General features: G+C 44.1%; 1 protein-coding gene across 1 annotated transcript; it reads right to left on the reverse strand.

Annotated features, from left to right (window-relative positions):
• Positions 1–1270: 1270 nt before the first annotated feature.
• PRKAR1A (protein kinase cAMP-dependent type I regulatory subunit alpha) lies at positions 1271–17130 on the reverse strand. The gene is made up of 12 exons (XM_038165297.2): positions 16990–17130; positions 16401–16467; positions 14858–15036; positions 9698–9871; positions 8987–9078; positions 8602–8663; positions 8057–8103; positions 7261–7419; positions 6523–6583; positions 6119–6240; positions 5451–5532; positions 1271–3739 (listed from the first exon to the last, which is right to left on the reverse strand). Exons 3-12 carry the CDS (start codon positions 15032–15034, stop codon positions 3567–3569), a joined length of 1149 nt encoding a protein of 382 aa, XP_038021225.1. The 5' UTR covers positions 15035–15036; positions 16401–16467; positions 16990–17130; the 3' UTR covers positions 1271–3566.
• Between the last annotated feature and the right edge of the window lie 9668 nt (positions 17131–26798).

Raw genomic sequence — 26798 nt, forward strand, 5'->3', positions numbered from 1 at the left:
TCCAACCCCATAGTAAATCTGCAATCGACTACCTGCCTCCACACTGTAAAGCTACAGAAGAAAGCATAGATGTAATTTTAATATGAAGATGTAATTCGAGTACAGGTGCCTGTTCTGCTTGTTCTTATGAGCAAGGAAGTTTGGAGTGTTTGTGCTTAGCAGAGTGGGCCAATATTCTGAAGCCACAAAGGTCAGGAAAAGAAAAAAAAAAAACACAAAAGCAAACAAACCTCACACCTGGCTCTTTTAGTCTGTCCTGACTTGGGATTCAGCCACGTCATCCCATTTCCAGCTTTCACTAAAGCATTATTTTTGATAGCCTTAATCAGTCAGAGTTCTCTACAATGGTGGTCTTAGACTTTTTTTTTTTTTTTTTTTACATCAAGTCTTGTGGACAGATAATAGATTAAAATAAAAGGATTTAAGTCCCTCTCAGCAGCCCAGCAGTTAGTGCAGTACAGCATGCTGTATTCCCAAAGTTGCTTCTCCCTCTACTGGTGACTTGTGCTTGTAACATACATAACACTATTCAAATTTATTTTGGGGTTTGTTATGCTGTAGCTACTGCTGCAGAAGATAACTTTAAAGTTACAAGACTGGAAAGGGAAGAACTAAAAAGTTAAAGTTAAAAAAAATCAGAGGCTGAAAACTTTTTTTTTTTTTTTTTTTTAAATCAAGGGAAGGAGAGAAAGGAAGGCTAAGATGAAGGAACCAAGCAGATGGATATTTTAATGGCTGTTACACTAACGGGTTACAAGGTTTCTTTCTCCTTGTGTTTTCCCTTACATGGTAGCTCCTTACTGCTTCTTGGAAGTGTGATAGAGTTCAAAACTTTCCCTAAGGGCATGCAGAGATGGGAGCAGACAACTTACAGAAGTTTAGGAGCTCCAGTAACAGTGGCTGTGCCAGGAATGAGCTGCATTTACAAGAGATCGTAACAGCAGAAGTGACTTCAGAGACACTCAATCAAGCCGCCGGTACCTCTAAGCAGTGTTTGTTTCAAAAGCAAATCACACACACCCAGAGCCAGAACTCTGGAGAAGTTCCTGGGTCAGAGGCACAGCGTGGCTCAGGGATAGCAAGCGCCACAGGTTCCAGAGGGGATGATTCAGTTGTGCTGTAAGCTAGGATTTGAACTCCATCCTCCAGAGCTAACAGCAAGCTAATCCCTTAAGTTTCTCTGTTTCCACCAGCTCATTATTAAGGCATCCTCTAAGGCTGAAGGAAAACAATACAGGGGTGAAGGGGGAAAAAAAAGAGACTGATTGCGTTTAAGAATTTAAATCATTTTATTGCTTTACCTGCCATTAGGACAATCTATAACAAAAGGAATATAATATATTAGCACATACAGTAAATCAGACTTATATAGTCAGGTAACAATACAAAAATGGTCCTCTGGTTGACTATAGCTTTCTAGGGCAATAGACTTCATAAATTCGCTAAAGGTGGACTAGCAAAAAATTACTTCTAAAGCCCTGAATGTTAGCTAAGGCAAAACTATGCCAATTGTGGTTTCAAACATATTTAAATTGCACACAAAGGTAAAGCTATAACTGTGAATAATATTTAACTCAGACTTAGCTGATTTTTCTTAAAATCTTGTAGGTAAAACTACAAAAGGGAGTAAACAGCAAGCTAAAAAGATGCAGTAGTGAAATTTGATTAGAAAGCCTTATATAAAAAAATGTGCATTTTTTTGTGGAGCTCTAACTAGTTTACACAGTTTTTGGTGCTTTAAAGTAACGTGAAGAACACATGAAGGAGAAACCTGGATAGAGTCAAAACTGAAGGGAACAGTTTTAACAAAAAAAAAAGTAGCATTTGCTTACTCCTTAAGGGCTCTGGCAGAAATCGTCTACTCAGTATCTTCTGAAAAGAGAACTCAAACCACAAGCATTTAAATCCCACTCTTGGAATTTCATGTTTGGAAATACCACGAAACCTTTTGTAAAAGCACAATACCCTCAGAATTATTTAGCATCAATTAACAGACTGTTTTTGACAGGCCTGGGAGGAAGTCTGTTGAATTTGCATTCGCATCATCTTGGAAAGGAAATAAAATGAGGGCTCCATCATTAAGAGTAGTTGCACAACAAATGCAAAACTGCTTGCTGTCACTCCCAAATACAAACCTACACTACTTTTATATAAATTACAGTTTAAAGGAAACTTTAAAAATTGCCTACCATTATTGAACCGTGGAATTCAGTAAAAACTTTCGGGAAGTACTGGTGCGCACAGAGTAATGTAACACAAAGCTGGTAAATACTGAAATACATTTAAGACTCCGCAACATATTGAACTTGGAAAAAAAGAAGTATGAAATCTGTGTCATGGAAATTGGATAAGCAAGGAAAAAGAATGCACCTTTTGTATTTAAATTAGATTCATGATCAGTCTTTTTTAAAAATTATGAATTTTAAAACAAACATACTTAAAATAACTGAGCGCTGCAGGAAAGTTAAAACATTCACTTTTTCCGCCTCACATTCTCCACCAAGTATAATGGCATCTGTATGAACCAGCAATCTCACCCCCTGCAATTAATGCTGGCCATAAATACCCAAAGTTTAAAATTTCCCTGGTTTCGAAGGGTCACCTGAACTAATGATCATTTAAAAAAAAAAAAAGAAGTTAACTGAGGAATAACAAAGCAAGCAAGAGTCACAGGGGAAATAAAACGCTTGCTTCCAATTTCTGCATCAATCTAGGACTTGAACATTAATATCAGCTAGAGAGCTGCACCATTCTTACATCGATCTACGTACTCGAGACCAAAGTTAGGCATTTAATGCAATATTTGGTTCTTGCCACTTTGAACAGGAAGTTCCGAGTGGCAAATCTATCAAAGAGAGAACAAGAGAAATAATCAGTTGCGGCAAGTCAGCAAATTAAGTAACAACTGCAGTAGTTCACCAGAACTATTAACCTTGAAAGCTTTGATTTACACTTGACAAAAACATAACTAAGCAACCTTAAACCAGCAGACACAGGAACAATTATACTGTTAAATTCCAACTGTGGCTTTCTTAGCAGCTGATGCCTCACAATTGACCCCAGGATTACAGTACCCAGAAAATTAAAAAAGAAAACCCCAAGCCCCAAGAAGCTCAATTACAAGGGCAGTTCTCATTTGAAAAGAAATACAGCAGATTATGACCACAGCCTTAAAGTCTGTCCAACAGCTTGAGAAACACCTTTAGATTTCCACCCCACTCTTCCCAGTTACCTCCTTACTCTATGGCAATTGGCATGGTGCCTGGAGACCTCTTCTTCAGAAAAGCAAGGCTGCATTTGCTGCATTTGCCCAAGTTGGACGCAGTTGCACAGAAAGAAGCCGTAACAGCAAACATCTCCATAGAACTTTTTCTATTTATTTAATGGGACAGAGAGCACAAAACTAATATGCTCTAAATTAAAAGTAGTGCCATGAAAAGCAATTTTACCTTTTTTTTTTTTTTAAACAGACAGGAAGCTGCAAATGCCAGTGGCAATGTGGCTCTGCACAAGGGTAAGAAAGCAGTGTGCATTCGTGAAGCATGTTTCTGATAGGGAGGAAGGTTTCAGACAGACAGCGATACAAAACTGTTGTACTGCTGGATGTTTCGCTTGAGAATATCCGAGCACGGACCCAGGACACGTTCAAATCGGGGTCGATCGAGCTTTACACATTTCAACAGGCCACGAGCAACAACTGTGGCAGCACGGGGACGGTTCATCAACAAAGCTATTTCACCTAGAGCAACAGGAAAGTGCAAACAGCATTAAAAATTGAGGTGCAAACAACCAAAGAAATCACCATGTTGTATTTCAAGCTGCTGCAGGAATTGAACCGAAGTTAATTTGGGTTTTAACACTGATCAGAACAAGTGTCTGTATAGTTACGTTGGAAGCAATTGTGAAGCCAGATTAAGAAAAAAAACTTTATGAGCAGACTGAAGTGCTTTTTTTTATTTACCAGTCTGTCTGCATTCAAGTCTCTGAAGACAACCTAGAAAACTTTCAAGTTTCTATTTGAAAAAGGGTCACACCTCAGTTAACTATGTAATTTTCCTAACCCAGTACTCGTTTTTCTAATATGTAAGGTATGCTACTGTTCAACCCAAACTTCTCAGACACACAGGACAAGACTGCAGTATTGAAGTAAAAATGTTAATGCACGAGACAGAAGCTTTTGACATTTAGCTAGCCAAAAATCAAGAACGTGACCTTGCCACTGAGTGGTACAAAATGAGCATCCCAAGCCTGGGATTCCCATTTCATAAGCTGTGCACAAACACCTCAAAAGCTTTGTTTCAAATACCTGTTACAACCACTAATGTGTTTTGAAATTAAGTTTTCTTCATGCTGTTGTTCCCTTTGGTGGTAACAGCTATGCTCAACGATCCCAGCAGCAGCAGGAAAAAGCCCACAACAACTTTCAGGCTGGTTTGTTTTTAAGCAGTTAGACTGGTTACCTTCATATTCAGGACTGAGGAAAGAACTCAGTGTTCCTCAGAGAATAAATTTGCCTGCATTATCAGAAGGGATGTTCAAAAGGAAGGTGAAAAAACTCTTCCTCTGTGCCCAATTAAAACCTCAAACTCACTAGCCTCCAAAACAGAAGCTTGCAAAAGAGTAAGCAGGTTCTAAAGGAGAGTAAAGTCCTTGGGGACAGATCTGCAGCACCTGAACACAATGGTAACATTTAGTGTAGTAGTAAGAAACTCAAGAGATATACATCAGGGGAAAGCTTAGAAGAGACTGAAGCTTGACAAATGTAGAACAAACATCTGGTACTAGTTACTGAGACCTAAGCAGATCTTTCAGCAGACCTTTGGCCTGAGCCAGCACCATTACTGCACTCCTGAGCTCATCCCACTTCAGGCCTTGCAACAGAGTATTTACTGGTTACATCATCTACAGAGCTGGAAAACTGAAAGGACAGCCAGAAGGCTTTTGCAAGAGGACAATTCAAAAAACAATGAGAGGATATACCTTAAACCTGAGGAAATTGTTGTTGTGGGTTTTTTTGTTTGTTTTGTTTGTTGTTTTTTTGTTTGTTTTTTGACAGAGGGGAGAGTTTAAACATTACATAGAAGCTGGTTAAACAGGGAAAGGGATTGCTCAGAGAGGCCGTGGGATCTCCACCTCTGAACACACAAGAAACTCAACTGGACAGAGCCCCGAGCAACAAGATGCAATTTCAAAGTTAACCCTGCTTGGAGTAGGGAGTTCGGACCCAATGACCACCAGTCCGTTCAGAATTGCAGTAACCCACAACTACTTCTCTGTAAGGTGCATGCACACTCCAATGCCAAGTGACTGATACTCACCTGACATTGAGTGAAGCAAGTGAATTAGCCAAAACAGCATTTAAACAAATCTATCCCATTACTATCATCCACACAGCACAGGTAAAACACTGACGGGACTTATGTAATCACAGCTGTCATGACAGAACTCACCAAAATAATCAGAAGGTGCCAGTCTGCCCACTTCAACAAATTCTTCGTTTTCTGATCGACGCTGTAACACTGCAGCTGTGCCCTTTAATAAATCACAGCAATTAAGCAATTGGAATTTCTGATACCACTTGAAACATCGAATTCCAGAAGGAATGAGTTGCTTTGCAGAAATAACTGTTCCGATATCTCAGTCTTTAAAAATCACTTCTTTAAAAACCACTTCACAGTTCATGCATAGTTCACCAGACTGCTCCATAGGAACAGCTGGTCCTCCCTCTTCTTTAAGCTTAAAACATCTTGGGTATTTACTTACCATAGCACTGATTTCTTCCCATTTTTCTTGTATCAGTAAGAATATTACAGTAAAAATAGCAAAAAGAGAAGGCAATGATACCACTAGCAAGACATTACCAGCTATCTAGAATGCGTCTCCTCTCTCCTAAACAGGACAAACTGGGTTAAGCCAGAATTTTTTTTTCCTGGAAGTACCACTTGTAAAAATAGTCAAGCTAAATATAAGCTTTTGCATGTCCAGCAAGATTGCATCTCATGAGCAATTCTCAAAAAGTACATTCCTGCATTTTGTTTTTCTCCAAATGTCTATTTAGGGACAGAATAAGCAACGTTAAAAATATTAAAAAACACTTAGGACTTTCGGCCTTGCTTACCTCCAAGATGATGAAGAATTCATCTCCCGGCTCTCCCTGGACCACAATCTTTTGCCCATCCTCAAACTGTACCGGTTCTAATGCGTCAGCTACAGTTAGGCGCTCCCACTTGTCCAGAGATTCTAGAGAGTTAATAGATCATTAATAACTTGTTTTTCTGGAGGTACAAGCTATACTTTTTCATCTGTCTTTACAGAGAAGACAGCCTACAAACAGTTATATTTGTGTATCAGATAAAGACTTCAATTGGAATTACTTTGGAATGATACAGAAAAAAAGCAGTACAGGCTTTACAGTCTGCTTCATGGATTACCACAACAGTCGGTATTCATCATAATGCTACATAACGCCTTAATTGCAATATGGCAATTTATTCCACTTCAGAACAAAATCTTCTTACTTACCCAGTATAGACACTTTACTAAGGAATTCCTCATACATCTTTCTCTTTCTCAAAGTACTCCCCTACAGGGGAAAAAAAAAGAAAAAACAAAATTTTTTTTTTGTCTACATCTCATTTGATATGAGGTTTCTACCTAACTTCAACATAAAAATATACAGCTTAACCAGACGTTGTGCATCCTGTCACACACACCCCAAGCCCCACAAAACCAGGTGTTTTCAAATTTCATTATTTCGGTATTATTTCAGAAAGTTCAGCAGCCTTATTTATTATGGTCTTGCCATTGCTAAAATGTATTATTGTATAACCTTACAAAGATTCACAACACCCACTCAAGTTTTTCTACAGCTGTTGTTCACACACACACAACTTACAAATGGAAAGCTAGAATAAGAAAGCCAGAATACAGAGCAGAATCTAGACAACTGACAATTTTACCAGGAGGTGTTATAATTTCAGTCCAGTGAACTACACCGCATTCATAGCGCTGGAAATGTTTCATTCCCTAATGCAAGGCTATCCCCTGCCCCATTCCTGTATGTGCATGAGAAGCGATAAGCTTTCTGATTGCACATGATAGCAGGATTTTGAATAAACAACCCCAGCAAAAGGTAAGCAGATAAAGAGTCAGGTGACCAGCAGAAGTTGACCGAACAGTTAAACCAAAAGCATAACTCCAGGTTAGCACATAGCTCCTTGAGCTAATTGCATGAGCCATGTCAGCTAGAAAAATACTTGCCATCAGGATCCTTCTGTAGCTATCTCTGTCAATGCCCCACAACTTCACATTCGTCTTCGCTTTGACAGTTGCGGCACGAGGAGTTCCATATATAAGGGCAAGTTCTCCAAAGCTTCCACCCTCACCGACACTGGTTGCCCACTCGTTGTTCACATACACCTGGAAGGCAGTGCACGGCGCTAAGCCAAAGCTCACAGCGTCTTGCAAGCCAGTTGAAGACTGCGTGAAGCTTTCGTTACCCTGCATTTCCTTCGTAATGAAGGGAAATTCTCACATCTGTACAGTGAAAGGGGACCATTTTGGGGTTTCATCAATGCTTTAGAGACAACCCCAAAGCCAGCCAGAAGTTGAATTTTCATTGACAAAGGGACTGTTCTCTGTATCACGTGCACAGAGACTACACATGTAAACTCCAGAGACCTTTGGGTAGGAAATAAAGTCTCTATGAAACACAGAGAACTCAAAAGGACTTAGAAAAGGCTGTCACAGAAAATTGTGGATAGTTTGGACTGGAAAATAAAAAGGCTGGTCATTTTTATAGTCTGTCCCACACCTTAATTTGACTTCTCCCTACACCTATAAAGTATTAGTATTTTGTTAGCATCTGAATCCATTGTTTTGAAGGGCAACACAGCTCAGTCTGTACAAGCAGACTGAGCTGTCACTAAGGAGTAAAATAGCTCCAAAGCAAAAGCTTCTACAACAAGAATTTCTTAAGAGAAAAGCTGCCAAAGTAAGGCCCTGTAAGAGGTCTACAAATACCACACATCATTAATAGACTACCAGTAATGCTTACATCCATTTCTCCTTGATCAACAACATAGAAGTTATCACCTTCATCACCTAAAGATGAAAAACAAAAAAAGAATGAAAAATAAACACTAAACAAGTAAAACCAGGCAAGTATTTGTGTTTTTACAAAATTGGCACCTCTGCCAGCTTTGATGTGTAGAGACGTTGGCAGAGACCCATTTTACACAGTTTGCAGGGTGAAATTTCACATTTTGCTGATTTCACACTCCTCTTAGTTCTGTGAAAGAGGACATCTACTGGTATGCAGTATATCAGCAGCACTTCCAGGAACACTGGAAAGGCATACTGGATCCAAAAACTGTCGTAATGTGTTCTACAGAGCCATCAATTCACAGTAAATTACACATGCATATTCCCACAATGACTCCACTCTCTTACTTTACAGCATGAGCTGTGCTCCAGGTAACACAGCAAGACTCACTGCATCCAGGCAGTTTTTATTTCCAAAGAAACATGCAAACACCGTCACCAGATCAGAGCCTGCTCACCACCTCCATCTTATTTATCAACGTAAGCATTGCCACTTGCCTTGCTGTATGACGGTCTCGCCTGCAATGTAAGTGACGGGGAACATCGCATCAAAGATGTCACTGAAAGAGGGATACCAGGATTAGACAACTGCTTTGACAACTGCAGCATGTGCAGCAACCTAATCTAGTGGAAGATGCCCCTGCCCACCGCAGACGGGTTAGAACTAGCTGATCTTATAAAAAAAAATCTGCCACCCCAACTAATCTGTGATTCTGTGCATACATTCATACATCTCCAACCAGCCATTACCTTCCCTGTAATTTCTGTACTGTTACACTGACTTATAAAAAGACTGGGCAGCTTTGTACATTACGAAACATTTAGCTCTTCAGAAATCTGCACTTTAAGATACTTTAAGACTTCTACAAAGATTTATTCCTACCTCCTCTCGTTGTCATCAAGATGGGCAAACAGCACATTCTTCTCAATAGCTTTTGCCAATGCAGCCATAGTCTTATAATCTTTTGGAATAACCTAGGACATAATCAGAAAAAGTTACTGTTTAAATTCCTAAAGAAAAAAAAATTTGTATTCCCCAGGATAAATAAATGAATCAAATTGCTACAAAACTCTGACCAAGTTTCTCCAGATTCTTTCAAGCACTATAGAACTAATAAATAAATACAGTCAACATTTACAGCCAGTTTATTCAGAAGGTAAATGCAACCTTGAACTGTAAAAACATCATTCCATGCTAACATTGTAGTTTCTTCTGCAAGAGTGCAAGTGTCTGTTCAACCTGTTTCCCTATGAATAGCAGGGAATCTGCTCTGCCACTAGGCTAAACTTAATATTGTTGCAGCTGCTGGGTAACTGGAAGCACTGGGTGTGTATATTAAAAGTATGTATAAATATATAAACACATTACTTCAAAGGGAACAGGTCAAAGTTCCACACAAATGGTTTAACTGAATGCCAGTTTATCCTAACCTCCAGTGACAGAGCCACAGGTCTGCTTTTTACAACCATCACATGACTTAACAGACCACAGGAGCTTAGTGTGACTTAACACACTGGGTAGTAAGTGGTCTTAGGTAAACTCTTAGATTGCAGTTCCAGTTCCTGGCAACATTTAAAAAAAAAAATAGAGCACCTTTCTAACATAAGACGCAGCATCCTCTTCTGTGTAGACTTCTGCACTGATGGCCCCACGTCGTCTTCGACCCTTAACCACAGGGTTCACAGGAGGAGGAGGAGAGATTTCATCCTCCCGTGAGTCTGAGCGTGAACCAGACTTCTGTTGGTTCAACAACTGTTTTGTTTCCTCCTGAACAGGAAGGAAGAGATATCTGTGTCACTTAATCCAGTACAGCAAAAAAGCAGTTAGATATCACATTCCAATTTAGTCTGCCAGTGTAAGGGAGCTTCCTGTGTACTCTTACTTAAGGCAAGCAAGGAGATTAGAGTAAGCAAGATCAAAGCCCTTTTCCAAGGAGATAGAAGATACACCTCTCATAACGTTCATCTCACAATGGTGTTTATTTTAATAAATAACACTACTGGTTTGATAAATTAAGAGGTATAAACTTGATTCTACTTTCCACTAGTGCATTCAACAGACAACGAAAAAATCTGCAAACGATAAAGACACATTCCCAATAACAAACCCAGGAGCTCCTTCCCTCTGCTGCAAGGTATTGAGCCTTTTTTCCTTTGAAAGGCAAAAGGAGGACTCCTCATAAATATATGTTACACGAGAACCTTCTGAAACAAGGTGAAGCCACGGACCAACTCAACACTTCGTAACATCATTTATTTTCAGAGAAAAATATCAACACTGCTTACAGAAGAGGTGGAAGAAGGATGCTAAAGGCCAAACAGTATTTTTTGCCCCCCCCCCCCCCACCTCAAACTGCAGATCTGTAAACTTTGTACAGACCTTTCCCTTATTTCCCTCAGTTACCTTTTGTGCTGTGTCATAGTAATTTTGCAGAAAGCCAGCACACTTCCAGTCAAATGAAGTCTAGCTAACCTGACGCACAAAGACTCGATTCTTTTAGTAAGGTGAATCTTCTGGTACGTAAGATCTGCCTTTTAAAAAAAAAAAAAAAGCCAACCTCAAAGCCAAAGCACTTGAGTCATAGCAGCTCAAATGACTTTCTCCCTGCTTTAAGGAAACAGTTTTGGGATATGCCTTAAAAGAACAAGGAGTCATCTGTTCTGCAAGAACTCGAGGCGCGTAAGAGCTGGGTTTGTCCTGGTGTCCTTGATAAGGCTGTCCCCAGCCCTGTTGGGCAGCTTGGCTGCCACACTCCTCCCCGGAGGTACACAGCAGCTATTTAAAAACCAGTATAACACCAGCACTTTGAGGAAAGAGACGTCAGATAACCATTACAGGGAGTTTACATTTTATACCTCTCGGATAGTCCAAGAGCACCGATCTGTCAAATTGCACTTCGCTTCCTGCTTTCTGTCCATTAAAATAGTGCTACATTTCAAAGCCATGGGGGCAAGATGTATTTAAAGCCTCGGCACTTTTAAAGTGAGTGAACGTCAGCTGCTGGATCTCTTCCAGCATCACAGAAAACACACAAACACTGAAATCCTGTAACTTTCAGGGACAGAAGCACTTCAGTAGCATCGAGCCAGGGAGCTGTACATCACAACAAGAGGCTCGCCAGCACCATGGCCTGCTTGAGGAACTGCACCATGAGATAAAATACAACTAGTAACTGCCTGAGCTGAGCTTTAACATCATGTTACGTCTGTTAAGGTAGGACATGGACATAGAAAGGTTACAGGTGGAGAAGATAAAGTATTAAAGTATATCAGCTACTCTAGACAGTCTATTTAAACACGTATCAAGAGGAAGCTGACCCCAAAATGAGACAAATCACCACGTTTGCATTATGCATTGCAGGATAACTCCGTGCCACATAGGAAGGCACATAGGAAGGGACATGCTAGAAACTCACTGCTTTCCTAACAGCAGCTTTCCATGCATTCATGTTTTTAAAATACACCTTGTATCATTCCTGACACCAAACCACACGTATTACGCCACTGGATCTGAGATAAATCACACCAGGCCCTGACAGAAAGGAGCGACAGCTGTTATTCTCTGATACCCTAGAATATAACCAGTCTCATTTGCATGAGAAAACGTGTTTGAACGTGTTTGTTCAAGTTTAGAAACTGCTAGAAATAAAACATTTACTGGAGAAAGGCATTAATTTTGCTCCGTACTGATTAGTACAACCATCACTGGGATTTTAAAAAAGTTTTAGTACTAACTTTAGCCTACACATTGCATCCAAATATTGAGCTTTCAACTAACAGAGCAGTCCAGACAAAGTTTTCATTGTCAGTGACCACTAACTGTAAGCTTAATTTTTCCTGACAGATAAGAAATGGCTATTATTAAGCCCATTTAAATTATTAGTTGCAAGTAAGAAATATTAAAGTAATGAGCCTCACATAATCACATTTGAATTCTATCAGTTACTGAAGACAACCATGATTTCAGAACTAAGTTCTGCACTGTGTACCCTGGTATCTGGTAATTGTTATTACTCCAGAACAGTTGTTTTCTTCTGGTTAATTTGTATTTAATTTATACCATCTCTCCACATATTTGGAAGAACTCAAGTTACAAAAAAAATGCAGCGTTAAAATTTCTGCTAGACATTTAGGTATGAGTTTGTGGAGACAGGGAGGTGATGAGGAGCAGGTGTAGTGCTCAGACATCAATCACTAGCTTTATAAATTCAGTTTTCTATTCAGTCCCACATACACAAAATAAGTCCATGGGACAGTAACAGTCTGCTACATTTCCACAGCTCAAACCAGATGACACAGCACACCCAGCACTGGGCAGCTTTTAGCAGGCGCTGCTGTTATCAGACATGCTCGCACAGCAGCAGAAGCCTTGGTGCCCCACAAATTGATTGGGTGCCATTTCATCTCCGTGCAGTAATCAAATTCATGGGAAAGCTTTCATAACCGAAGAGGACATGCAAATTCCTATCGTAGCTCTAACTGCTTCAGAGGCAGTAATTTTAATGTTGTAGAACACAAATTCAAAAGCGTGTTTAAACGTCTTCAATGTATTGCACTAACACGTCAATGAATCAGCTGCGAAGAGATGACTTGTCAGGATAACTAGGGAGAAAATAGAAACCCAGCTTCGGTTTTGAATCAGGTTCATTCAAAAGTCAGTCTTAATAAAAACTTAATCATGCTGCATCTCAGTCTCGCTTTTGTTCAGTGCAACAGATTAGCAGATTTAAAGAGGGGTATTGATAAGTTGCTCTGCGTTACTAAAGATGTAACAGACATTACTCATGGGAAGTAAAATGGATCGTTCCACACGTTTTTGCTCAGCCAGAACTACACAGCAGGTTAGAGCTGGTTAATAACAGTACTTAGCATTGGTGCTTTCCAGACAGGGGTGTCAGAGGAGCTTGTTAACGTAGCGCAGGACACCCACTGCTCTGTTACCTGATAGCTATTAAGGTCCAACGTTACCTGGTCAAACTGAGACCGATCCATTAGACTGAATGGTGAAATTACATCAACAAATCCGTAGCAAGTTTTAAATTCAGTAAATTTGGAAGAAAAAAGCTATGGTTTTCACCATACTACAGCTGTACTAGTCGGGATGTATAACCCACGCCAACACTACTCATAACAGAAGACTGAACAAAATTGAAAGAGTAATTTGAGGGCGATAAACATTACCCAACCAGTTTTACTTTCAGCTTCCTTGTAGGCTGACAGAGTACACAGACAGGCTATTTGCACCAGAACAAAAACATCAAGAGTTATTCAGCTCCAAAATACACGTGACTACCAGGATGACAAGCCTAGCCCTGAACGCAAAGGCAAATTAAGTTCCCTTTAAAACTAAATATGTTGAACGTCAGCCTGCTATAGAAAAGAACCTAAATATTCCTATTTTATATCCCTACACATGGATTGGTTTACAGCTTGTTCTAAGTGCAGTCAGTCAGTTTACTGTGATAGTTTTTAAAGTGAGGTTTTTTTTTTTTTTTAAATTTACCTTAAACATTGATACAAAAATCTTTAGAATCTATCCATGCTCAAACCCAAGAATATGAGGTGGAAAATAGGCCTGGTAACAGGTGGGGACAAAGGATTTTTAGGAACATGATTACTACCTGGTTTGCTGCTGGAATTTTGAAAGAGAACGTACACAAGATGTTACCACAAAAAAATTCAGATATTATACAGAGTTATTGTCCAAAAGCAAAAACACTTCTCAAACACACTGTGAGCTCCAGGAGGAGAGACTGCAGGGTTTAATCATTTTCTACTATCTACCACCAACACTTCCATTAGAAGACTGCTTCCACTACACAGTTATGATCTCTAGCATTAATCTGTCTTCTTTACTCCAGCAATTAGTTATAACTACCTAGAATAAAAATAAGATAAAGATACAGCTCCCATACAAAACAAGCAGTTAGAGCAGCACCTGCAAATGACTGCTGTGTAAGGTCACAGCTACATCATTTACTGATGACACGTCCTGAACACACTGGTTATAGCCAGCCTTTCCTCTGCAGCAGCCCTTAAAAAACTCACGTTTTCATAGCAGCTTTTTCTCCTATCTGCTAGATACTGATGTAGACAATGAACTATTCAAACGAATGTTAAATTGTTTCAGATATGAGCACTGAATGGACAGAACGCTTTCCATTCCCAAGATCACAGAATGTTAACAAGAAAAACACCAAAGAGACCTTGAGGAAAAACAAGAGGAACAACAAGAGGAACAAAGCTGGGACAGTAACACTGAACTCCCAGCAGAAGGCAGAAACAGGCTTGGTCTCCTACAAATTTGGAAACCAAATACTTCCATTTGACTTCAGCTGGGCTTGGGTAACTACCACTGGCTGACTGCTTCCCTGCAGTACCTGAATCAACATAAATAATTTGTCTCGATGTAAGAAACCAGTGACTATTGCCAGCATCCACAGGGGTCACGCACCACAGATATCTGACCACAGACAGGACCTCACGCCCTATTAGCTTGTCAGTAAATACTAGATGGGGATTACACCTGTATCCTTGTCAGTTAATTTCTTGCCCTAAGTCCTTTTTTATGACAAAGGTGCTTTTACACCATGATCAGCTAACAAAAAACTACAGAAAATTGGTTCTCCAAAAGCATCAATTCAAGATCCAAACAGCCAACAGGAACACAGGCCAGATCTGAGCCTCAGCCGCTACGTCACACTGAGATGGTGTCAGTTTAGGTTGTTCCTTCTCTCACAACACTTATTTTTACCTTCTCCAATCTTTCAAAGTATTCCCTGAGGAATCCCATGGGCCGGTCAGGTCTCACGGTGCATAACTGCACAATGCAATCCTTTAGGAGTTGCTGGATGTTGTGTTTTTGGACGTAAAGTTCACATTCCCGAAGGCTACGCTCCTCCTCACTGCTGCTGCTGCTAGAAGCTGCCATTGCTGAAAGTAAGAGAAAGAGAAGGTTAAATAATTAGAGGAAACAAGGATGCTGCTGCTCAGTAATCAGGCACGTTGTGCTGCCTGAAAGAAAACGACGTTGCGTTATCATCTTCCTGATATCAGAGTGTAAAACCATCTTTATGACAAAGTTAAATTGTGAGAGAAAAAGTTAGGAACTTATTTAGCACGTGGGATGAAATAATAAAAAAATCTGGATGCTCTGTAGACACAAGCAGAATGGGAAGAGCATTTGCTTGTGCTGGAAAAGCTTCAGTAACCCCAGCTCTCTGAGCACTTAGTCAGGAAAGGTTTCCATCTTAACATTCTGCTGATAAAAATCTAAGACTTTGCAGGATTGGAGGCTCACTTACAAGCAGCGTTGCGTGGCCTGTGTGGGGTGCTGTGGTTTAACCCAGCAGCCAGCTAAGCACCACACAGTCCTGCACCACTGGGATGGGGGAGAGAACCAAAAAGAAACTAGGACAGAAAAGAACAAACAAGTGATGCACAAGGCAAACGCTCACCAGCAGCTGACTGATGCCCAGCTTGTCCCCAAGCAGCAGCCCCCAGCCAAGTGCCCCCGTTTTATCACTGAGCATGACGCCACGAGGTCCGGGACATCCGGACAGCCTGGGCCAGCTGTCCTGGCTGCATCCCCTCCCTGCTCATCCTGCATCCCCAGCCTCCTGGAAGCTGAAACACCCCTGGCTTTGTAAGGGCACTGCCCAGCAACAGCTAAAGCAGCCACGTGTTATCACCGTCACTTTCCTCCTAATTCCCAAACACAGCACCGTAGCTGCTACTATGAAGATTAACTCTGTCCCAGCTGAAAGCCGGACACGGGGTCAAGGGGATTATGCTCAGGAGATAGGTGGGTGGAAGCTGGGAATCTGAGAGGCGAGCATTAAAGGCATTAGGAAGTGAAACGTGGAACACGGTAAGGTCAAATCAGAGCAAGCTCACCGACTGCCAAGGCAGTTCGTTAATGAAAGTTATACGATTAGAAGCGTTTCTCCTAAAACGCTGCTCTCCAGTTGACATTGTTCCACACCTCATAACTATTTCACTGCAATTCCCAAAATGTTTCTTCAGCTCTAAGTTACCAGGAGCACACCTTTAGGCAGACCCATTATGATACCAGGTTTTCAGGAGACTTTAAAATTACGGTGCCAGCTGTAGTACTTTCATAAAAGTGTTTTTAAGCAGCGTGGCTTTTTTTTCCTTTTGTTACAATTTTTAATACATTTGTACATATACATATTTATAAGATACGTTCATCTCAGGCCATTTTTTCATAAAGCACTAGATGAAGAATTAGGAAATCATTTCTCAGGGCACCTTTGATGAAATACAGAGACAGTTACCTGGTGGGGGGACAGCTGCAACAGCTCAGGAACACCCAGTAAGATGCGTTGATCCCAGGATCAGCTTCTGAAAAGAAAAAAACAGAGTCAAAGGGGGAGATTTGGGAGCTGCCAGGCCCTCGGAGCAGCCAACGCAGGCCGCTCAGCACTACACACAGCACGGGGCCGGGCGCTGCGGGCCTCAGGAAGGCCCCACACAGCTCCGGAGCCCGTGAAGGGCGAAGGGCGGCGCTAATTAACGCGCTCCAACTCTAATTACCGGGGGTCGGCGCTAATTAGCGCCGATCCGCGCCAACCCACGAGGGCCGGCCCTGCTTAACCAAGCCCCCCGCGCTGCTTAACGAAGCCCGGCGCTAATTAAGCCACCTGAGGCGTTCAGACAACGACAAATAATTAAAAAAATAAAAACAAAACACGCAAATAACGACCCCGGGCCCTCTCCCACCGCCGCGCGGGGCCTCCCCCTCGCTCCGCTGCCGGCCCGGGGCCGCTCCCGGCGGCAGGGCCGGGCCCGGAGGCCTCCCCCCGAGCCTCGCTGAGGCCTCACGGCTCCCACCGAGCCCTCCCCGGGCCCGGGCCCGGCTCCCACCTGCGTGGGGCGGCTCCGCCGGGCCCTCAGCGCCCCCCGGCCCCGGCCCCGGCCCGGCCTCGGCCTCAGCGACGGCTCCCAACGGAAACGGAGCGCGCCGGCCAACCGCCGCCCGCCGTGACGTCAATGCGCCTCGCTCTCGCCCCGAGCGCGGTCGCCATGGTAACCTTAAAGGGGCATGGCTCGCAGCGAGGTTTGGCTACGGGAGGGTTAGAGGGGAAGGGGAGCGCCGCTTTAAGAGGAGCCCCGGGTTGGGGTGTTGAGGGGAGCGGGCGCCGCCTGGTGGGGCCCACTGGGTGGTGAGGGAGGGCTGCGGGCTGAGCTGTCCGCCATTAGCTCGCAGGGGAGGTGTGTGACGGAAAATTTAGGTTTTGGGGGTTTTGAGGCTAGGAGGCGGTTGTGACAGGCCACAACCAGCCCCCGAGTTCACGCGCCTTCAGTCTTCGAAGGCTTCTGAGGGTTAGGGGTTAATCAGAAGCCAGAGTGCAAGCCAAAAACATGAGGTTTTACAAAAAAATCAAGCCCATCTCAATGCGAATTGTACGGAATCCTTAATATCAGGCACACAGAGTACAGTACACTATAAGCAAATAACAAATTACATGCTCAGCTGGTAACACTGTAACAAAACCAACATTTTTCTGGAAAGAAACAAAAAAGTTCCATGCAGTCACCCCTACACACTTTTTTTTTTTTTTTCCTTTTTACCCTCGCTTTTCTCAGGCCGTCTGTCACTGTCACATCTCACTCCTCCTTGTTTGGACAAGCCCTGGTGTTTTTGGAAGGGATCCCATCCGGAACAAGGCTCAGCCCCACACGTGAGACCTGTTCCGCAGCGTTCCCTTTGTGGAGGAAAACAGCAGCACACCCCGCTGCCATCCTTCCCGTGCCCTGCTGCCATCCTTCCCCCAGCTCTGGAGCCAGCATTCAGGTGGCAATGCCGTGGTTTAATAAAGGGAACAGAGCTGGCTTTCAAAAGGAGCCTTTGTGATGCCAACCTGAGGTTCCTCGTGTTTAACCGTGCACAATTCCTCCACTGAGTCAACTGTGACTTATCTCTGGAAGCGAAATCATACTCCTTGTAAGCATGTGTTTGTACATAGTCATGTGCTGTTCAAGAGGTAAGAGAAAAATAAAAAGAAAACAGAACCCCATTTCATTGGGTCTGCTCTGAATTACAGTCAACTTCCAGCCTTAACTGCCTAATTAAATAATAAACATTCCCAAGTAAATAACTTGCATTACCGTCAGCCCTGTTCCCACAACTTGCATTTCCAACAATTTCACGCGTTGGAGTTTCTCATGGAGCAATCTGTTGCCCGAGGCGGTGGCTGCTGAAGCACAGAGGCCTGCCAGCACAACATCCCACTGCAGGGCTCAGAGAGAGCGGGGCAGCGAGCCTCCATGAGGAGGGGGACTGTGCTTTCACAGAACCATACTAGCTCCTCCTGGTTACATGAATAAGAACTCCATAAAATCATGTTTCTATTCAGCCTCATCTAAAACACCACTTTATAATGTCCTTTTCAGGAAGGTGTAAGTCCTCAAGTCCTTGCTCAAACCCCAGTGGCAAGCACCATGGGTTAGCATGGCAGTGATTTCAGTGATGGTAACCATCACAGGCTCTTCGTGGTGAGCCTTTCGTTTTCCTAGATGGGTAAATACCAGCAGAGTCTGAGAATGGACGAGGAGAGGTGACTCCCCAGGCCCAGGCAGGGGCTGCGAATCATCGGCGTGGCCTTACAGGGAGCTGCAGACAGGACTTAGTAGATTTTAGCAGCCTGGTTGCTGTCATTTTTAAACCAAGAAATTGCCTAAAGTATAATATTCGTAGGCAGATTCTGTAGTAAAATGGCAAAGGCCCATATCACAGGCAAAACTGATCCTTGGTCAGCACCCACAGGAGTCAGTAGTTATGTCAAGCCTAGAACTGGTTTCAAACAACAGTTCCTATTTCTTCTCAAGACAAGAGTTAAAAGGACAGACACTTTGGATGTGTGGGAATCTGTGGCCTAAAGATATTTAAGTCCCTGTAACTTAAGAGGGCTCGGTTACGTAAATAACCTCGGAGAACCTGGAGCAGTATCTCTACTCATTTTTATGCAGTATTGTGTGTTTGGCTTATGTCGTTAGCCACTTCTGCTTCAGCTTCACAAGGAGGGATTCAACAGCACTATTTTCATTATTAAAACCAGCAGCCCTCTTCAAGATCGTCGCAATTCTCTTCACCAGCTGAGTGATAATGCCACCTCATCATTCTTAGGCATTTCGCTCACCTCCATTCTGCATTAAGTCATGGAGGAGACGTATTCCTGGTCCCATAAAAGACCAATAAATTTCTCTGTAAAAAGCATCTGAAATATCCCAAGAGGGAAGATTTGTTTGCTTTTTAACAAAGCTTCCCAGAAGTTCTTACAAAGACTAAATTTATTACCATAATTTTTATGGTGCCATTTATCAATGTGGTGCTCAACAGCAATAGAAGCTGAGAATGGTCACTGGGAAGGGAAAAATCAAGGCTTTGTGCTCTGCTTGCCACCATGCAATCACACAAACCCCAGAGAGATACTGACTGACTCAGAATGATCCTACAAGCATAAAGCCTTGTGGCGTTCACCAAGGAGGCCGATGAGAGCAGGCTGGCACAGGGCTAGCCACGGGGAGAGAAGGCTGCACATGGAGCAGTGAGGATGGCGTGGGGCACAAGGAGCAGTGCTAACGGGACACGAAGAGCAGCTTGAAGTGGCTGAGGAGTCACTGGATCCATCTGAAAGGAAAAAAAAAATCAATATAAAAACACATCGCTAGGCCAGAAGAAATACCTCCGTGAATGATTGCGCTCTGCCAGCAGGGCAGTGATTGAGAAGGTCAGGGCAAAGAAGGTTGTGTGAGCTGCCATGAGAAATAAAAGCACAGAAATCATCTACCACTGCTGTGGGCACAGAAGTAAAAGAGGTTCCCGACAGGTTCTTCGGTGGCAGCGGAGTTAAGAAGGCCTGCAGGTATCCGGAGCAATGCACGGCAGCTATAACAGCAGGGATTTCTCCTGAGGATACCATCCCAACGTGATATCCTTATCTGCCCATGAAGTGCCAACAACCAGAACCCAAAGAGGCACAGCCCAACGGGCACACTGCTGTGTGCTGCCTTGGGGTGGGGGAAACAGGGAATTAAAGAGCTTTATTGATCCTGGAAGGTTTCTTCTACCAGCAGAAACTGCCATCAGTCCCAACAGCCTCAAATTCGCATCCAGCAGCAATCACAGCCAGAGGACGAAAAACCTGGGAGCTCACTGCGGACCCTGGCAGTGCCAGAGGCAGAGTTCACGCTGTGTACTTTGGATATATCTCCTTGTAATTTGGTTTAAGCTTTAACAGGTGTAGCAAGTAGCTGTCTCTCGCTGCACGCCACGTCCCACTGAGCTGATACAGTGTGATTCATAGAAAGATCCATAGATCGGGAGCCAAAAGGCAGAAAAAATCTCGTACTGTTTAACAAGAGACTGTTCGAGGGCTCCTGGTGTCCATGCCAAGCCCTGGTGTTGTCTGTCTGTATGGACTTGACAGCTTTTTGGTGGGACACTTCAGTTTTCCACCTGCAAGGAGGGAAATGGTGCTTGCACACAGCGCTGCACACTGTGCCCAGGTGGCCTGAGCCTCTGGGTGCGTGGCAGTGTGAATCAATCCTGTGTCAACATCGGTAATTTTGCCACATGAAGGAGGAACAATGCAGAGCAAGGAGCTGGTATGATCACAACCCGTGCCATCTGACAAACAGCTTCGTGCTCTAACCCCGTCATCACCTGTGCTGGGGGCTAAAAACCTGCTAAGACCCTGGAAGATGGTGCACAGATCCCAGCTTTGGTCCTGCCCTCCATCAACGGGGCAGACAGCTGTGAGAAATGGTCCCCGCTGCAGAACCAGTTTGCTTTGAGCAGCAGATCCCAAATCATTTCCATATGTTACTTTGAAGAAGAAAACGCCTGGTAAGTCTCAAAGCAGAGCAACCGAGAGCCAAGGCAAAAAAAAAAAAGCCCTGAAGTGCCCAGATCCTAAAGATAGGCCAGCCAGGGAACCCGCTCCCATCTGCGAGACGTGCCTGCTGCGGCACAGCCCTTCAGACGCTCGGCGTGGTTCCCAACAGGAAGGTTTCCAACACCCATGGGGCAGCGCTGGGAACATTTCACCTCCTGAGCCAATGCTAAAGAGCTCAGCAGCATGAGGAAGGCAGCGCAGCCGGGGTGGCGTGATTATCCCAGGTATGTCACCCAGCTCCTGTCCGTGTTTGTTTAAGGATGGGCTCAGGAACAACTGGAAGAAGCCGTGATACCCTGATTAAATCCTAACACGGATAATTGTGTTCTGCCTGCTGTTCAACCATGTTTAACCCGAGCTCCACGTTCTCCCTTTCTTCTGAGTTATGGGATGGCATCTCGGTTAGAAATTAACCTGGACCTCAGCAGCAGGGCAAGAAGACCCTAAGCACCCTTCCTAGGTTAACCTGTAAAGGCAAGTCCTGACGATATTTAATGGAAACTCCCTGCCCTGTCTGTGCACACACCTTGAAGGACTTTGAGGGCTCTCAACTCCCAGCGAGGATGAGGATAAACGCAGTGGGAAACAGATGCAGGGCAGAGAACCGGGAGAGAAAAAGCAGCAACTGAAACACCGCAAAAAAAGACCCAGTGGGGATCAGTCCTCCCGAGAGAGGGAGGGGAGAGCAACAGGTTTGTGCCTCCTGCGATTTCCATGCAAATCTTCTTTCATTTGCATTGTTAACTTCACACAACCTCTGGGCAGCCTCAGCAGTTCGTGAACTGCCCGAGCAGCTGCAGATGTGATTCTTGACTTGTAAGGTCTCTGACGCAAACCAAATGAAAGAGCAATGAGATAGCGAGCAGCTACTGTTGACTTCTTTTCCAAGAACGCCTGTGAAGTACTACCACTGTTTGTTTTGCAATAGAATGTAAATACTTCCGCTGCAAAGAATCCTCAGTTCCCTGGCTTTTAACATAAAAGCAGGCTGGGGAGAGCTCCCTCTCAGAGCATCATCTGTGACACAGTTCTGCTGCAAGCTAAACACACACAAAAACCTTTAAAACAGTCCTTTGCTTATGTGCTTGTCTCTGAAAGCAGGTGGCAAAGTAAACACATCATGGTCAGAGCCACCATTCGTGGTCTGGACCGACATCCAAACAATGTCTGGACTGACATCTAACAAACCGGCCACAGGAACCAGCGATTTCTGATGTAAGCCCGGGCCTCCCTCCCCGCCTCACACACTGCTCCCTCCCCACAAGATAATGGGACGTTTTTGCAGATGGAAGGAACCCGCTTTAAAAACAATAGGTCTTTGAAATGTCAGCTACAACTTGCCTGGCATGTGGACTTGCCTGGCATGTGCTGCGTGCCACAGCAAGGCAGTACAGCCTTTTTCACTCCTAAACTGTACCCCTTGGATCTGAAGCAGCACTGATCAAGAGACGTGGGTCTAGTTCCTGCTCTGCCACTGATTTCCAGCCTCTTGTGGAAGTCACTCAGCCACCCTTCAACTCGGCTTCCCACAGCAGGGAGAGGATAAAAGCTCTTTCTGGACTGAGGATGAATCCATGAGATGTTTGCGTGCTCCAGTAATGTATTTATTACACCAACGTTTTGTGCCATTTCTCCTCGGAGCCCCTCCTTGTCGCCCCTAGCACGAAAAGGGACAAAGCCACCCAGATCATGAGGCAGACAGACGTGCCAGGAGCTTGGCCAGGTGAGCCTGCATCTCCAGGTGTTATCCCTCCAGCCTCACTCAGCAGTTGCCCCCTGCCCTGGTCACAGCAGGCTGTGCAGGAACCTGCCCACCCCTCCGACAGGGCCTCTCTGTGCTCCCACTGTCCCTTTCACAACGTTCTCGTTCTGATCTCTCAGGTCAGAACATTCTTTGGTCTTTAGGTTAATTACAGAGGATTTACAATTAGTGCTGTGCCTAAAGTTAAAGGGAAGGCAAAAGTTTCTCTGTCCCCTTTCCAGTTCTAACCTCTTTGCTCTCTGTGGTGCAGGTCTTGTGGTTCTCAGCTGAAGACACTCCAAAGACTTTAAAGACCCTGGTGTGTACTTTGGAGACATGAAGATCAGCAACCCAGCCCATACCTCTGCTACAAGGAGTGCAGCGAGCCAATTTGTGAAAGCCTCCAGCGAGATAATCTGTTACCAGGGTAAGTGTGATCCCCTAATCCTAGCCAGGGAAATGGGATGTTCTCCGGAGTGAGGACAAGATAAGGAGCGTTAATCCACCTTGCAAGGAGAAGCAGCACTAGGTTGCAAGCTCTTCCCTGATCTTGGCAAGCACTTCTGCAAGGGCTGCTCGCAAACAACACCGTGGTAAATGGCAGCATTTTGCTCAGGGTCAGCACCTAAAACTGAAAAGGCAAAACAACCAGAAGTAAAGCTCCCAGAAAACTTTGATGAGTGGCTGTGGAGTCAGACACGACTCAGCTCTGTCCTTCTATCACCCTGACTGACGTAAGTGCCAGCAGGTAACTCACAAGGACTCAGTGCATCTTTCCTGGTTTCTGTAATTAAACAAAGTGCATTGAAACTGCTTTATGCACATGGCACACACACGTCTCCTGTGTGGCCCTTTCCCACTCCCCAAATACCATGTTAGAATCCATCCAGCCTGATCTGCAGACAAGCCAGTCTGCTTGATAAGTGCCACCAATATGTCCTGTCCATTGTTTTGTTGTTTCTCTGCACCCTGATTTTTTACATTTGGTACAAGACCCTTTGGTGCAGGGTCTAGGTCTTACTATCAGGGTTCTTCCAACCTCAGAGTGGCCATGAGGTTGTGTCAGGAGGGGGTTAAGCACAAGCAAACTCCGAGCGATGACATGGGTGAAGGTCAGAGGATGCGTGATGTTTGGGTAAAGGCTTGATGAGCAAGACCTTTCCAGTCCTTCTCTTGAAACCATCAAAAGGTTTATATAATTTCATGACACAGGAGCCAGCAACGTCTGTTCTTGCACATAGATTCAAAAACCGGATCAGTAGGTCAGCTCCAACTGGCCTCAGCACCAGTTTGGACTGTGGGAGCTGTGACTGGACTGGGAATTCATCTCCAGCAGAAGGAACTCGGGTTACTGCAGCTTCATCGCTGCATCAAACCCAGCTGTGCTGCGATGGCTCAAGCACCCGTCCATCTAACTGCAGTTCTGATACACCAGGAGAGCACTCAGTGCAACACATCTCAGCAACAGATTCGGGTTTGTTTAAGAATAAGAACCCAGCACAGTTACCTGACGAGAGAGGAGAGCTAGACCTGATGGTCTAGCCATGAGGAGCAGTTCCACATTGCTCTTTATTCTCAAATGTCATTTTCTAAATAAAGCATTCCTAGGGCTGGGAGGGACAGCGTTTGAGAGACCGTCTCAGAAAAAGACAAACAGATCACCCCATCTCACTGTTATTCAACATATTTTATGCATAAATAAATTGTAGGAATACAGACTATGCAGTAGAGGGACAAAAAAAATAGGAATCCTTAAAGATCATATTACATAAAATTTAGAGACCTATAATCATAACAAAGAACCTGACCAGAGGAGGGGAATTTCTGAAGGATTTAATTGTTTTTATCAGCCATCAACGTGCAGCAATTGAAGATTGTGAACATCAGCTAAATGGAGTGATCTATTTGGAAAAGCCACTGGTGTTATGCATATACAGCCCAGTTCTCCACTTTCTTTGCACTTTTCCACAGTAGAAGGGAAAAAAAAAAAAAAAAAAAAATCAGCTGTAACAGGAAAATGTGAGGTATAATTAATTCCCACATTCCTGTACATAAAATATTATTATCAGGACTACCTGGCTCTCTCTGAAGTCAGTGTTTTTAAAATACCAAAAGCTGCTAGAGGTGCAGGATAATCCAGAGGGTAACCAAACACTGTTCTTGTTCTCCCCATTCCGCAAGGGCTGTACAGGAGCACTGCTCTGTACCGATGCCTGCCCAGCACGGTGTGTGCATCTGGGCTCGGGGCACCAGATGGCAGCATTTATTGCCTGCAGATCCTAGAGCAGCCGGGCTGGTGGTTTAGTGCTCACACTTCATGCTATCAAACCCCCTACAGAAGGCATTGCAACCCCTTCTTCCTCCTCTGCCTCGCTCATGAGACCACTGGGTAAGGGCGATAAGCAAGGGCAAAGCAAAAGAGTGAGTGCCACCTCTCCCTGCTCCTTTCCCAGACAAACAATGATTTCTTGCTGTGAGAGGTGCTTGCTCTGCTTAGAAATTCATTTTTTTTGCCTGTTCCCTCCTGCCTGCCTTTTCCTGGAAGGCTCCAGACCCTCATGGTTATCACGAATACCAGTGAAGGATACTCAGCAGATTTAGCCCCTGCCAAGACCTTTTTTTTTTTCTCTAACAGACTTCATGCAAATACCTGACATATCGTTGGTAAGCAGGCTTTTATCTGATAAAGGACAGCTTGGCTGGAATTTCAACGCTGAACCAGGGGAAAGCCTAAAAGATACCAAAAGGCATCTAACCCTCCTCGTGTCAAACAGCAGCAAGCAGAATGGCCTGGCTGGGAGAGGGCCTCCGAGGCACAGCACCTGGTTTCCCAGCTTCTTTACCCTCATTTCTTCCTCAGGGCTTGAATACCTGAACCCCGGGGTGAAGAACACAAACCAACAGCTGTCCTGCAACATTTCCTGCGTTGAAAAACATTCACAAGGAGATGGCCACACTCTGGCCTGGGTTTAGAGTTAATGACTGAGCTGAGGTTGCTACTGTCAAAAATTACTGCACCTGACGTAGTCACTGCAGTCACAGGAAAAGGAAAAGGAAAAGGGGAAGGTCGGGAAAAGGAAGGTCAGGAAAGGGAAGCCAGCTCCTGATGCATTCTTCCCAGCAAACGCACGCATCAGAGCGAGATCCTGCAATCCTTCCTGTGTCTGGCATGACACCCTGCTGGCCGTGCCAGACCCCTGCCCCAGGTGTGACATATCACCAGATCCCAGGAAGGAATTCAGCCCCTGGCCCCTCACTACTACCTCCTTCCAAAGCTGCACTTCTGAAAACCAGAATTTAACAATTTCTTTACATTTGAGACACCTGATTTCTTTACCAGAAAGACCCACAGCTTCCTCAAACGGCACCTCAACTTCAATTTCGTGCCTGAAGCCCAAGCCATGACCTGTCACAGACCCTGAGATCTCCAAGAGCTCCTATGAGACAGCTTCACTGACACAGAGGAGCAGCTTGCTCCGTTTTTGTCCTGGCCTTACAGCCACCACCACTGCTGTGCTCAAGAACCCCCGTTCCAAAGGCCACCAGAGGTTTTTGCACTGCAGCAGAGGACGAGAACAGTTTGTTTCTCCCACCTCTGCTGATTAAATAGCCCTCGTAGGCAGCTAGCCGAAAGATTGACCAACTTGGTTGCATCAGTCAAGCTAGAAAAATAATTGTTGCCCAAGCCTCGGATGCTTCTGTGGCTCTGCTTTATCTAGGCTTCATTTTAAAACCAGCTCATGGTAGTTTTGTCTGATTACCCAAGCAGCAAACATCCAACCATGGCAGTTGCTCAGAAACTGTTTTTTTGTTGTTGTGTTTTTTTTTGAAATACAAGGCACTGACTCCCTTTTTAAAAACAACAAAACAAAACACAACTTTTCCCTGCTCCCCAGCCCTGCTTTCCTTTTGACATCACTATTTCAAAACCAAACTGTGCCGAACCCACAGGGACAGTCTCAGGCCGTTCAGAACCAGCTTTTCTGTTTCATTTGCAGCTTTATTAGCGCTCCTCACCAGGCTCCTGTGAACAG

The sequence above is a fragment of the Anas platyrhynchos genome, chromosome 19 (assembly GCF_047663525.1).
Source record: "Anas platyrhynchos isolate ZD024472 breed Pekin duck chromosome 19, IASCAAS_PekinDuck_T2T, whole genome shotgun sequence".
NCBI classification, from domain to species: Eukaryota; Metazoa; Chordata; class Aves; order Anseriformes; family Anatidae; genus Anas; species Anas platyrhynchos.